The 13321-nt window shown below is 41.6% G+C and overlaps 1 protein-coding gene across 5 annotated transcripts; it reads right to left on the bottom strand.

Moving 5' to 3' along the window:
• Positions 1 to 104: 104 nt before the first annotated feature.
• On the bottom strand, positions 105 to 13321 carry stat1a (signal transducer and activator of transcription 1a). 5 transcript variants are annotated; one of them, XM_052059613.1, is made up of 24 exons: positions 13202 to 13321; positions 12054 to 12184; positions 9655 to 9799; positions 8562 to 8657; positions 8367 to 8450; positions 8202 to 8280; positions 8028 to 8119; positions 7673 to 7824; positions 6512 to 6670; positions 6340 to 6432; positions 6180 to 6239; positions 6082 to 6102; positions 5900 to 5990; positions 4524 to 4565; positions 4349 to 4438; positions 4177 to 4275; positions 3318 to 3453; positions 3162 to 3217; positions 2960 to 3057; positions 2431 to 2570; positions 2161 to 2349; positions 1941 to 2016; positions 1766 to 1859; positions 105 to 1675 (listed from the first exon to the last, which is right to left on the bottom strand). In XM_052059613.1, exons 2-24 carry the CDS (start codon positions 12179 to 12181, stop codon positions 1652 to 1654), a joined length of 2244 nt encoding a protein of 747 aa, XP_051915573.1. In that variant the 5' UTR covers positions 12182 to 12184; positions 13202 to 13321; the 3' UTR covers positions 105 to 1651. The 5 variants fall into 5 exon arrangements, with proteins under 5 accessions (XP_051915573.1, XP_051915572.1, XP_051915576.1 ...); XM_052059612.1 differs by having other exon boundaries at positions 13145 to 13312; XM_052059616.1 differs by having other exon boundaries at positions 13206 to 13299.

The raw sequence follows: 13321 nt of genomic DNA, 5'->3' as shown, positions 1-13321 counted from the left end.
TTGAGGAAAAAAATGCAGGTCTGAAATGTGAGGCGTTAGCTAGGCCGGCTAAGATTTTATGTGGCATTCCCCTTTAATCGACTATTTTACAAATGAAGCCGAACTTGTTCCATTTCCTTTAATTCATAAGATAAAAGTCACACACACAATTGAAAATACAACATGCAACATTTTCACTACTGTCCATCAGATCATGTGAGCTACTTGCTGTTGCAACGTCTTATGAAACTTGACAAAAATCATGTGAATGCATGCTTTTTGTTTATGTATAGCCAACAAAGTTTTCCCCCAGTGTTTTATCACTTGCAGTAATTAAGTGGGCATTACTTTACATTTGAATTTTGATCAACTTGGTCGCGGGTGCGCTGGGGCCTATTCCAGCTGTCTTTGGGCAGCCAGCCAATGGGAGGGCACACATAGACAACCATTAAGACTCACAATCACAGCTATAGAGACACTTTAGGATGTTCAATTCACCACAAAAAAAATAGGCTCTCTCAGCTGTAACATTAAATAGTTTATTTATTTATACCTTCTTATTGACCTGTAATATGAAATAGTTATATATATATATATATATATATATATATATATATATATATATATATATATATATATATATATATATATATATATATATATATATATATATATATTGTATTGTATATAAGTATTTCAAGTTTTGTTACTCAACCATGGAACCCTTTTACTGTATACTCACCACGGGCCACTCGCACTCGCAGGATGGCCAATTTCAAATTAATTCACCGTGGTTCTCTTCGCTTATTTAATTTTTGAATTGATTTCAATGTATTCCTATTTCCTTTTAAGAGTCATTCTTACTTACTGGATATTGAAGGTGAATTTTCAGCCGATTTTTGGCGCCCTTAGCATTCCCCCTCCAGCCCCCCCAAAAACGTCGGCGGTTTGCAAAGGTAGGTATTGTCATGAATAACCGTGAAACCTGGGTAAGCAAATGGCGTGTATCGTTTGCTGTAAACTGCATTGACCGCGGTCCTGAAGGACAGACATATTTTAGGATTTGGTTCTCATCAATTGCCTGCAATGCACTGTAAGGTTTCTAAGAACGTCTTTGTAGCTCTTTCCCAGCCAAAAATAACATTCTATTTGGAATTTGCCTCACCGTTTCCAGAAGAGACGCTCTCGATTTGCTTCTCCAGTTGCTCAACGGGGTGATATAAATTTGTATCAAATGGCCACAAATGAGCATTCTGTCCACACATTCTATTTCTATTGTGTGTACAGGTCATTTTAAAAAATTCCACGTGACCCCTTGTGAACTTTGAGCATCTGCCCCTCTAAAGGTCTCTTGCATGCAACTGATCCCATTCACACTGCGGGAAATGAAACAATGTACCAAAGTCAGGCAAATTAACCCATTTGTAACTCAATCAAATGACTCTTAACAACAACGAACTGTATTTCATGATCGTCGATTCATTTGTACAAGTGGTGAACCGTTGTTGCGGCTTTCAGTTTGTCCCATCGGGAGTCGCCACAGCGAGAGCCAGCCGCAAGAGTGCTGTAGGAGTTCGAACCACCTTTTCTCGTTTCTTTGCACACATTTCTAAAATTGTGTGTTGTTGTGTTTGGTGACCTCAAGAAACAAAACCTTTTCTGCAGCTCACTTTTAACCCTGAAGGTCTGTCGTCATCTGGAGAGAAAAAGACAACCCCAAAAAAGGTGTTTCAATTGGATTTCCTCAATGCGCAAAGCGTATTGGCGTCATTCCTTTTTGTCTCACCGCATCAATATCTGTGCGACTGACTGACTGCTCCAAATAGCGGTACACGTCAGGCGACATGGGCATCATTTTTTCTTGCAGGCGGGCCGGATGTCTGTAACGTGGTGAGAGAAGTCACCCGTCACTTCAAGAGCTCGGTGATGCAACACGCTCCTCGTTTGACAACGCAACTTACACTTCTGAGACAGAGATGAGCTCAGTCTTCATGTAGCCGCTCTTCTCCGTGTTCTCCACGTCCATGGGCTCCGGAGCTGGACACCAGTCGGACACAAACCACGTACAATAACAGCGGCGGTAAGAAGTACTACGCTGACTTCGTGACTACTTAAATGACTTGCATATCAAATCGGTTTTCCTCATCGTACTGTAAAAAGGAAAAATGGCATATGTCTTACCCTCGGAATTTTTGGCATAGTACTTCTTAAAGGCCACGTCTTTTGGGATGTCGGGGTAAAGGAAGCGCAGCGGGTTATCAGGGATGTCGTCGGTCGCCATCACCTTGTACGTGCGGATGATGTCGGCCAGTGAGACGGCGGTCAGATCTTTCTTTGTGTACGGCTCCACTGAGTGGAAGATGGGCTTGTCTGAAGGAAACAAAATCACGACGGTCGGATACGAGTGAACACGCTCGAGTAAAGCGGGTGAAGAAGAGCTCCGGTGCTAACTGTGCATGTCGTGTTCGATCCACGTGAAGGTAATGGCGCCTTCTTTGCTGCTCTCGCTGAACCTGAGCAAGAAGGTCCCGGGGCACTTGTCGCTCAGAAGGGCCTTTTCGCGCTCCTTACTGATGAATCCCAGGATGAAACTGCGTGGACATCAAGTTCATTTGATTGACTGTGGTTATGTCAAGGCACGTTAACACATGCTATGCAAGCTAACACACGGGATGTATTTTGAAATTCAGTACCATATTTCCACCTTTCAATTTGAATCGATGCCTGTATCGAGCAAAGCTGAGCTGAGCTGCTCTAAAACCACACTCAGCTACGGCTGTTGTTGTGCCCATTGCTCTGCCCATTATCCTTTTTTGTTTCACTTTCTATCAAGCCCGTGTCTCTCCATCCCGTTTTTTTGTTTGTTTTTTTTTGCCTACGCTGCCACTTTGCCAACATGGTCACTGGTTGCTCTTCTTGAACGTGTCAAGTAAAGAAGAGAGAGTAAGGCCACTTCAGATTCCACACAGCAAATACTCACCCGTCGTTCCAGAGGAAAAGCAAATGTCTCTTGATCAGATCCAGGATGCCTTCGATCCACAACCAGAAGGGAAACGCTTTCTCGTTGGCATTTTGTGGCTACACAAAAGCAATGTTTGTCTTAGTGGAAATGCAAGCACATCATCTTATTGCACCACATGTGGCATTTTCTAAAGTGCTGTCCGATTCCTTCCGTTTGTCACCTTGCAGAACTTGTTCCAACTAATTAGCCCGTCCGGGTTCCCCTGAGCTTTGGGACCTGCAGAAAGTCAGGCATCCTTCTCATCAACCCAAGAAGACACGTGAGGATTGTTGACATGTTTTCATGCTTTGGCGCGAGTTACTGTGGCGGGTCTGACCCAGCAGCTTGTCGGCCAGCATGTTGAGCTGCTCCTGGTTCAGGCCTCGCTTGGTGACAGAAGAGAACTGCCAGCCCAGAACCTCAGAGAGTTCAGACCACTTGGCTGCCGGAGGAGACAGGAAGAACTGCAGGTTCTGGAAAGGGAGACAGACCAAAAGGAGCATTAGTCAACCACTGACAAAGCGTTGGGGCTATCTGGCATGAAATTTCAGAATGAGCGTTAAAATCCATGTTAACTTGTACAGTTGAACCTCATTTGACCTTCTCTCACCTTTCCTTGCTGCTTTCTTAACAAGAAAATGAACTGCAAAATTCACAAGAGTTGTTTGATGAATTTCCAAGGAGCCTCTCTATGACTCTTCCGGTTTCTCTCTAGCAACATGCTGATGACACTCTGTGACACTCTAAGCTCAGCGGCTCCTTCCTATGTGAAGCCTCCTATTTTGGAATAATCTTGAGGCACTGTCAAAATGTTGAACATCCTAATCAACAGGACTGTTTCAAACCTACTGTAAAATCCCGTGGATAACACGCCACCCCAAAACCTATTTTTTCTTCTCTGTAACCGTGTATTATTATGGTAACCCGATGTGCTGGTATCCATTCTGGGCATCTGGTTGCATTTGTGCAAGTGCATGTTTTTAATGCCCCCACAACAACACTCGCACAATACAGTGCCGAAGCTTTACAAGCTGACGAAAGTTGACAAGCTTCTGAAAGGTGAAATGAAGTTTACCTAGTAGATTTTCTAATCATCCTGAAGTTCCAGCCCATGATGAGTTGCCTCGAACAGACTTGATACCATACACATGTCTGACTTAGTTCGTGGCCAACAACGTTGGCGCTGAGGTGCTCACCTTGGGCTCACTGGTCAACATGTTGTACCACAAGATGGAGGCCCAGCCGCTGGGCAGCTGACACACGTTGGAGATCACCACCACGGGCAGAGACAGCGCCTGCCACAGAGACAATCAGCAGTCATCTTCTTGGACGGCACAAGCAACATCTCCACAACTCGCAGAGTCACACCTCCAGCTTGATCTTGGTTCCGGACTGACTGAGCTGCAGCTCCGTCTCAAAGCTCAGAGAGTGAAGCTCCTTTGTGACGATCAGCGGGACCTAGACACAGCAACGCACCCGTGTCCGTATATTTTGCAGCCAGAGCAGAATGGTTTCAAACCACAAAAAGAAGGAGCCATCGTACCTCACTGTTTCGGTTTCCTGCGAGTTTCTGCTCTTTTAATTGCTAAAAGAGGGCAAGGGTACAGTTTTAGTACACTTAGATAGTCAAGTACAACTTTATTGTCAAATGTGCAACATACAGCACAGATGAAATTTCTTCCCTATCAAACAGACAAGACAGGAGCCGCTGCGGGTGCCCGCGACGCCATTAAAAGAACGGTTCACATAAAACGGCAAAATAATACAACACAACACATAAGACACAGACAGTCGTGCAATCTTAACCACTTTTCTTGCATACACTTTGTTGTTTGAAGCAGTTATAGAAGGGAATGTCCTGAATATACTCAATTCAGAGGTTTTTGATCTTGGACTTTAATGTGAAATTTCAGGGTGAACCTAAAATGTACAATAAGCTTTCCAGGTTAACTGCTTTTTGACATTCTCAACTTTGAATGCGTGTCGAACTGGTTCGGTTTCTCAAGTTCAACTTTCTGTTTTCGAACAAGGAGCTGAAAGGAAACATTCATGGGAGATGTTCCATGCATGAACATCTACTTCTATCCCTTTCTGTAACTCTTTCAGTCCATCTGTGTTGTGATCTGTGGATGACTTGAAGACATTCAAAGCTCTGTGGCCACTTCCTCTTTGAATTCTTGTATTAAAAAAAAATGCTTTTGCTTTTGGGTGGCCACTTCCTGTTTGAAGTCTTATGTTACTGGACGATTTATTGGTGGCCACTCGGTTTCGTGATGTGAAAATTAGAGCTAGACTGATATGGATTCTATTGAGGTCGACGCCAATTCTGATATATGGCAGAGTAAAATTCCGATAACCGATTAATTGGTGGATTATCTAAGAATATATACAATGAATGAAATAACTTATTTTTGTGGTTACTTAACAAGCTATGAATTACAGGCAAAACAGTTGACTGATTATCTTAAGGATTTAACAACAGACCGAAAAAGTGCCATTTTTGTGTGTTTTTTGAAAGTCATTATCTTTGCCTCAGTTTGTAATGTGTTAAAATGAAAAAACAGTAATATTTTGACTCTTTTTTTCCATGCTATTATCAGACCAATAAAGTGGTTGAGCACCAGTTAATATCTGCTCCGTGCTCCTTGTGAGTGTTTTTATTTTGTGTAAATGTGAACAGCATCACAAAAAGGACTGTTTAAATACAAATTGTAATTAACTGAACGGGGAAATCTATTGGGCAATTCATGGATCAACACCTGCTGTGAATTTCAGAGGTTCAGCTCCTTGTTAGACAACAGCAACTTGTGGAGCAACTAGTCGATGAAAGGGCCAAATGCCCCCAACTTTGGTGTGTCGCTCTCGCGTAACCTTAATTCAAATCTCACCAATTCAACTGTGAAATAAAACAAGACTTGCCAGATGTCTAAACTCTGCTGCCAAGCTGCCATTCGACTCCTCCATGTTCATGACTTTGGTGTTTGTTCCCAAAATGTTGAACCTACGGAACCTAAAAGACACAGGTGGATCTCTCACTGCCATTTGGCATAACGGATGTACTTGACTTACTGCATGAACCAAGTGTTAGAAGGACGACATACCCTTTCTTGTCCGTCACATCTCTAAAAAGATCAAGATGGCACATTAATGGCAAGTTCTTACAAAGTATTGTCGTGCATGTGGCAGCATGAGACTGTACTTGTCAAATAGCGCCTTGACTTTGAGCTGGTAGTTAAACTCCGGCAGCTTCACCAGGAACCTGAACAAACGTAGGGGACGGCAAAAAAATGGGATAATGGCATCAGTACAGTACACGTATGTCTTGCTTCACGAATGCTTCGCTGAGCTGTTTCTTTTACCGCAGTTTGACGGTGAACTGAATGGCGGTTTTCAGCACCAGGGGCCTCTGAGGGTGGGTGGGCATGCAGGGCTGCCGCTCCACAACCAAAGCGCTGCTCACACACACAAAAAAAAAATGACACATCACCACATTGGATGAGGAACTGGCCAAGAGAGGATCACTGATGCTACTTGGAGAGGAGGGTCTTCAACAGCTCCAGGGATCGGACCTCCAGGAAGTCTTTCTTCAAGGTGATGGGGTCGCTTTCATATGTGAACTTCTGCTCCAGCTCTTGCAACTTCGTCAGATGCTGGCGAAACTGTAGAAGAGTCTCTGCGACTGTGGTGAACCTGTAGGAGACCGGCACTTACTGGTCAGAGCCATCGCTTGATCACTCTTTTACTTGTGATACTGTGGTGCAAGCTAAATATTGAGCTTCACATATGCTGCCGTGCGAGTGAAATTGGGGGGCAGCCACACTCGCCGACACACTTGACGATTTATTGAACGGGATAAGCCGCCAAACACAGAAATACAACACGAAAACACTTACAAGAACCATGGAGCATGGACTACATCCATTGTCCAGCTGATTTTATTGGCCATTAAGAGCGTTTCACATTTTTTTGCCAATATTTACAGGTTTTTTTTACACATTAACACATCACAATATAACACAAAGATAATGACATTCAAACAGTCTTCCCATCCCATTTCCCGCCCCACAAAAATCGGCAAAACAAATGAGCCATTTTTTGCCAATTTTTCACTCTGTCATAAAGTTCAACAAATCCTAAAGGCAAAAGTCATACTTTTATTGTTGTAAGCATTAAGGGACCCACAAAAGTCATTTTATTCATTGTATTATATTTTCGACTGAATTCTTAATTCAAATTCATAAATTAATTTCTACTTAATCAGCCGAGTGATAGGTTCTTTTATTCTGCCAAATATGGCATTGGCTCTGCGATTCGCCGGCAACCAGTTTAGGGTGCACCCCGCCTGCTGCCCACAGACGGCTGGGATAGGCTTCACTCGTGAGGATAAGCAAATTAGAAAATGGATGGATACTGTAGATTGCATTGGCCTCAAAAACAAGTCCCTCTCGGTGAGGCCCTAACATAAACATGTTATCAGAATTGTATTCTGTCAAATACTGAAATCGGCGTCAGAAACCTCACATCGTCCTCTTAAACACACACTGAAGTTGGAACACATAATTTCTATTTCAGTTAATTTCAATGACAAATATCTCCAGTATTTGATCTGTGGGTTAGTCCTGGAATGAATCCGAGTGCTAAATCAAGGTAACCATGTAGAGCCGGTACATTTGAGATTACGATGGCGCTCACCAGTTCTGCAGCTGATCCAGGCAGGCGTTGGGCGGGCCGCCGATGCAGGCAATCTGCTGCCGCCGCTTCCACTCGGGCAGCTCCTCGGAGATCAGGTCCGACTGCAACGCTTGCGTCACATTCAGGAGCTCCGACAGCTGGAGCATCACGTCCTGATTACGCAGAGGTTGACGTGAAATCTCACTTTGATCACATGCTTAACAAAGCATTCCGTTTCGACAGATTTCAGAAATTACTTTTTGTCTGCAGTATTGAGCAGACGGTTTTTCTTTTGATTTTGCACGACATCCGTGGTTGGGGCTGACATTGTCGCGTAGTATCAAATTTGCCTGCATCGATCCAAGGATGAACCAACCTGACGTTTGGTTTTCAGATCCAAACACATCCGGGTGATGACCATCTTCTCCCTCTCCACTTCCTTTGGCCCCATCTCGTTCAGTTCGTTCTCTACACAAGCACCCAAGCCCTCATGTCAGCTCCACTTCATGCGACTTTTACGTCTCTTAGCCTTTTAGACTGGCATGGTCACCTCTGTTCCTCAGCGTGTTGAACTTGAAGTCGTATTCATCTTGCTGATCCTCCAGATTTTTTATGGTTTGATCTGCCACCTGAGACACAATTTTGTTAAGAATATTGGAAACATCCGCAAAGTCAAACCTGAAGCGGAGCGCATGAAATATGGTCAATGTATCACCTGAGCTCTCTCCCGCATCTCCTTCACTTTGCCGCCCAGCTTCTGTTTCTCCACCACCATGGCTGTCGCCATTCCCTCACCCTCCTGCAATTTTTACATTCCGGTTTTAACTTGACGTCTGGATCTACGTCAAGTTCAAATCAATCCAAAGCCATCCTTCCAATCGTTTTGATGAAAGTACAAGGGCAGTTTTACCATGGCGCTCCTTGCGCACGCAAGGATCATGCTCTCATCCTTTAGGTTCTTTGAAATGATCATGGCCATGTGCACTGGGTCATCCTGGAATCGATCCTGGAAATTAAGTTTATCAATGAATCGAACAGAATGAAAGAGTTTAACTTCATTGTCATTTTACGGAAATTTAGAGTGTCCAACCATTTGTGAAAAGAAAATCATGCAAAAGTAAACAATAATAAATAGCAAATACAAACCCAAAAGTCAGGTATAAAGAACACACGATCATACATTCATCTGTTACAATTCAAGTTAAATCAAATTTGCACAAACCTCTAAAATATCACGACAATGACTTGAAATAGCACAGAAGGTGAACTCCAATATGGCCTCCTTTAGTTGGATCAAAAGGTGATTTATGTTTATTCAGATTTTCTTTTAAAAAGGAAAATTCATATTGCTTGCAGAATTGAATGTTCACAGTTTACATTAGGTAATAAATTCATAATTCAATGCACTTAGAATGTGTTTGTGGATAACTTAAAATGATGTAACATTATATATAGCTTCCAAAATAATAGACAACATGGTGTGGACCTATTTAATTGGCTATGATGCGGGTAGATCCGGTGAGTGGTAAGCTGCTGCTAATGCAGTCAGGCAAACAGAAAAGTCAAGCCAGATTTTTTTTGTACCTCTTAATAACTCGTCTTGGCTATTTTAATGACCACGTTGGTCATTTTGTTTGTAGCATCAGCTTCATTTTGATGTAAACTGGAATAACATCGACAGGAGTACGTTTTTGTAGTGAACAATGTAGGAATGACTAGTGCATCATGCTTAAGATAAGATAAGATATCCTTTATTCGTCCCACACTGGGGAAATTTACAGCCTCCAGCAGCAAGAATGTATGTAGAAAGAAGAAAGGAGAAAGAGAAAAAAAAAACAACAAACATCTTTCAATTAAATACAATATGAACACAAATGGATAAATCGTAGTACTATTTACAATTTTCCTTCACATCATTTAATTATTATTATTATTATGATTGTTATTTTTTAATTACAAAGAGTTGGAGGGGGGGGGGGGGGGGGGACACAGCGCTGTCTGACCTGCAGGTTCCTCTTAATCTTACGGCAGTTGTGTTGCTGTAGGAAGTTGTTCTCCAGAGCAAAGCGGCTGTGTTGGTCATCCAGCTGGGATAGGAGTTCATGAAAGCGCACGATGGCTAATGATTCTTGACATGCCACCAAGTCCCTGAGGATGCCCACAAAATACAGGAGATGTGCTGATCAGTACTAAAACTCAATATACACTATCATATTAGGTAGTAATATTTGTTCCATGAAAGGTTATTCATTTACTCCCAACAGCCCATTTGTTCCTCTTCGCTGCCCTGCTCCTGGTACATGCGGATGGCAGATTTTTCTGGGGCCAATCTGATTTCAGCCTCAATGTGTGGCCAAATCAATGTAACCTGCCCAGAGCCTTCACAATTAGGAGTGCTGCTTCATACAACTTCAACTATATTAGTAACATCCGTTAGGATTTCAAATTCTTTCTCACTTGGCCCGAGCGCTTGCCCTCGATGATGACAGCATTTTGTCTTCTGCCTGGTCGGTCAGAGTGAAACTTGTTACAGCCGACTTGGACTTGGCATAACACATCTGTAGCGATCTATACAATTCAATAAATTGTCATAATCAGCATCTCTGTGAGTAGGATGTACGATAAATCCTGCATTCTTGCACATGCTTGGATTCACCGATTTTTTTTCAATATTTTGTAAAATATTCAACCATCCATTTTCTGAACCGCTTAATCCTCACTAGGGTCGCGGGAGGTGCTGGAGCTTAACCCAGCCGTCTTCGGGTAGACCCTGAACCGGTTGCCAGCCAATCGCAGGGCACACAAAGACGAACAACCATGCGCGCTCACACTCACACCTAGGGACAATTTAGAGTTCAATTTCAATCAGCCTACATGCACGTTTTTGGAACGTGGGAGGAAACCGGAGCACCCGGAGAAAACCCACACAGGCCCAGGCAGAACATGCAAACTCCACACAGGGAGGCCGTAGCCGGAACTGAACCCGGGACCTCCACACTGTGATGTCGACGTGCTAACCACTGGACGACCGGGCCGCCTCATTTTGGTTTGGTTGGTTTGTTTGTTTATTGAACATAAAACATATACAGTAATAATTTGACAGAAAATAATGTAGATAAAAAAGTAAAAGAAAGAAATCAGTCTTCATTCAACACAGTTATTATGTTCAAGGGAGTAGGATGAAGTAAAAAAACTTATCTAGTCCTACCCCGTTATGTGTTTATATCTACTAAATCATTTTTATTTCAATCAGAAAAGAAAAAGTAAGAAGAAGTCTCCATTAAGGCTCATACTTTACCCTTAACCGTGATATTTTCACAACTTTTGGTTTGTATCGGGATTATATACATCCTCACCCTGGCACTCTTGTGTCAATTTTCTTTTGTATTCATAATGGATATTGTAATACCTTTCTCTATTTATCAACTTAGTTCTGATTTATCATTATATTTAATGTTTAGAATTTATCATTTTAACTCTGATTGGTGTAGGTTGTTTGTACTATTTTTTTGTAAAATATTTGGTTAATATTTTATTCTATTTTTTGGGAGGGGAGGGGCAACACTGTTCTTCATTGAAAAGGCTTAATGGTGGTATAGCCACAATTATTCAAAACCTTTGGGGGTATTTTTTTACTCAATTGAGTGGGCAGATTGCTGATTTTCACACACAAAAAAAAGACACTCAACAAAAATCACTCCAAATCGCAGACATCCACTCTATTTGTATTCTTAATATTTTGCTATATTGTTATATAAATATTTTGAACCGCTCTAGATGATGTACATTGCTTGTTTTTGCATAGTACTGATGATTTCTATCATTGCAATGTGATAGTGGTAGGAGGCCCAGGTAGTTGAATTTATTTCTGTGACCACATTCTTAACTCAAAACACTCATATCTGAAATTATTGCAAATTGAAATAAATGGAAATGTCGTTTACATTATTTGTTGCAGCCTCCCACAAAAAGTGAACAAAAATGTGCGTAACCTCTTTGCTTTTATACACTTAGTTGTGCTTTGTGATGTGTTTCTTATTTTAGGAAAAGAGCACTCAACAACACTGTACTTCATAAAAACATGAAGTTGTAACATATTTGGAAAGAATTTTAAAATGTTGCGCATCATGCTATTTCATGGTGATTGCGCGGCTTCTTCTGGTGTGTCCTGGTTGTCAACATTGGAGCAGGATATTACAGACTTATTGTACCTAGCCAAGAATATATGCCTGTGAGCATTTATATATTGTCTGTCTACATGTGTTGCTGTGTTCAAATATCTATTACTTAAAGGGCTATAACATTGCGACAGTGATGATATTGGTAAGCCTGTCCATGGCATCTTGCATTGTTTGTCGGCATTGCATTCTTGATGATTTTGCGTCAGTGTGAGTAATCTCACCAGTCGATGCTCTCAATCCACTTGCACAGGTACTCTCTGATGTCCATAGGGAATGAGTCATCATAGAGGAGGTCCACCTGCTCCAGGTACTTGGAGTCCAACATCTGAAGTTGGTTCCACTGAGCCATCTCCTAAACAATGAGTAAAACAAGTCTTGAGAAATACAATGAAGCAATTTAATTGTGTTATATCTGGTCAAGGTGCAGATGTGGTAAAAGTAGTCACAATCCGTACTAAAATGTATATCCAGATACCTGTGTAAAAAAAAAGGCAGTAAACAGTATAGAAACAATGATTAGACCCCTTAAATAGAACTAAAAAAGACTTAAGTACCGGTACTTGGTACAACCGTAAGAATCAACTTTTGTGTCACTTATATTTACAATTTTGATAACTTGGGTCATTTTTTAACCAACATCTAACTGAAGACATACATTGTATTTTGTTTTTTTGAGACAAGACCGGGTGGGAAAAAAATACCCCAAATCTGGTGATTTTCAGGCTGGCATAAGACAATAATTTTTAAGGTTGACAATGTTAAATATCTTGTCGCTCCTTATCTATTTGTTTTAATGTTCTTAGGTACTTGTATTTCCATTATTCCTGCTGTCCCTGTTTGATTTGGTTTCTGTTTGTGTTCTGTCTTACGACCTGGCCTCACCCGCCTACAGTCTCCGACTGGCCACTGCAGTGTTCAAGTAATAATAAAACAGAAATCATGTGGCGCTTTTATTTATGCGTCTGTCTGTCTTCCAAACTACTGTGGCTAAATTGACGGTTGGTGCTCAGAATGTCAACACAACTGAAATATGAATATAAAAAACATTGCCTTAAAATGTTACATATAATAAATAAATATGTGTACTGCGTTACTTCTGGCAAGGTGATCAGCGTCAATCAGACATTCCACGGAACCATAGGTTGTCATTACAGTACCTATTTGAGAAGGATTTGACATCATTTGCTTGTTAAGTTAAAAACAAAACACACGTTATTTAGTTTTGAAGCTGTTCACTTGTACTACTCGATTCGGCACCCGAAAAGCGTGTCCAACATTCCCACAGCGGACGTAAACAAATACTGAAATTTACCGTTTATGCTTAGGCGGATTAAATAAATAACACCAGGGAAGAAGCAAATAGATGTACTTGCAGTGTCCTGCTTCCTATTTGGCTTGCTTCTTGTTCCTCGTTCTGACAGATTTTGTCAGTTTGTCTGTGACACTAGCAGTAACCAATCGCCGCGAAGATTGGCACGCTCATTTTTTC

The sequence above is a fragment of the Hippocampus zosterae genome, chromosome 2 (assembly GCF_025434085.1).
Source record: "Hippocampus zosterae strain Florida chromosome 2, ASM2543408v3, whole genome shotgun sequence".
Lineage (NCBI taxonomy): Eukaryota > Metazoa > Chordata > Actinopteri > Syngnathiformes > Syngnathidae > Hippocampus > Hippocampus zosterae.
The sequence above is the reverse complement of the archived record's forward strand: the minus strand, read 5'-3'. Positions and strand labels throughout refer to the sequence as shown.

What these genes read in the sequence shown, in the direction of transcription:
- stat1a (XM_052059613.1), bottom strand. Translation starts at nt 12,181, where the DNA reads ATGGCTCAGTGGAACCAACTTCAGATGTTGGACTCCAAGTACCTGGAG. An exon ending in AGATTAAGAGGAACCTGCAG is followed by an intron (nt 8,658 to 9,654) that starts GTCAGACAGCGC and finishes CTTAATTTCCAG; the next exon opens with GATCGATTCCAGGATGACCC. An exon ending in CTATGCCAAAAATTCCGAGG is followed by an intron (nt 2,017 to 2,160) that starts GTAAGACATATG and finishes ACTGGTGTCCAG; the next exon opens with CTCCGGAGCCCATGGACGTG.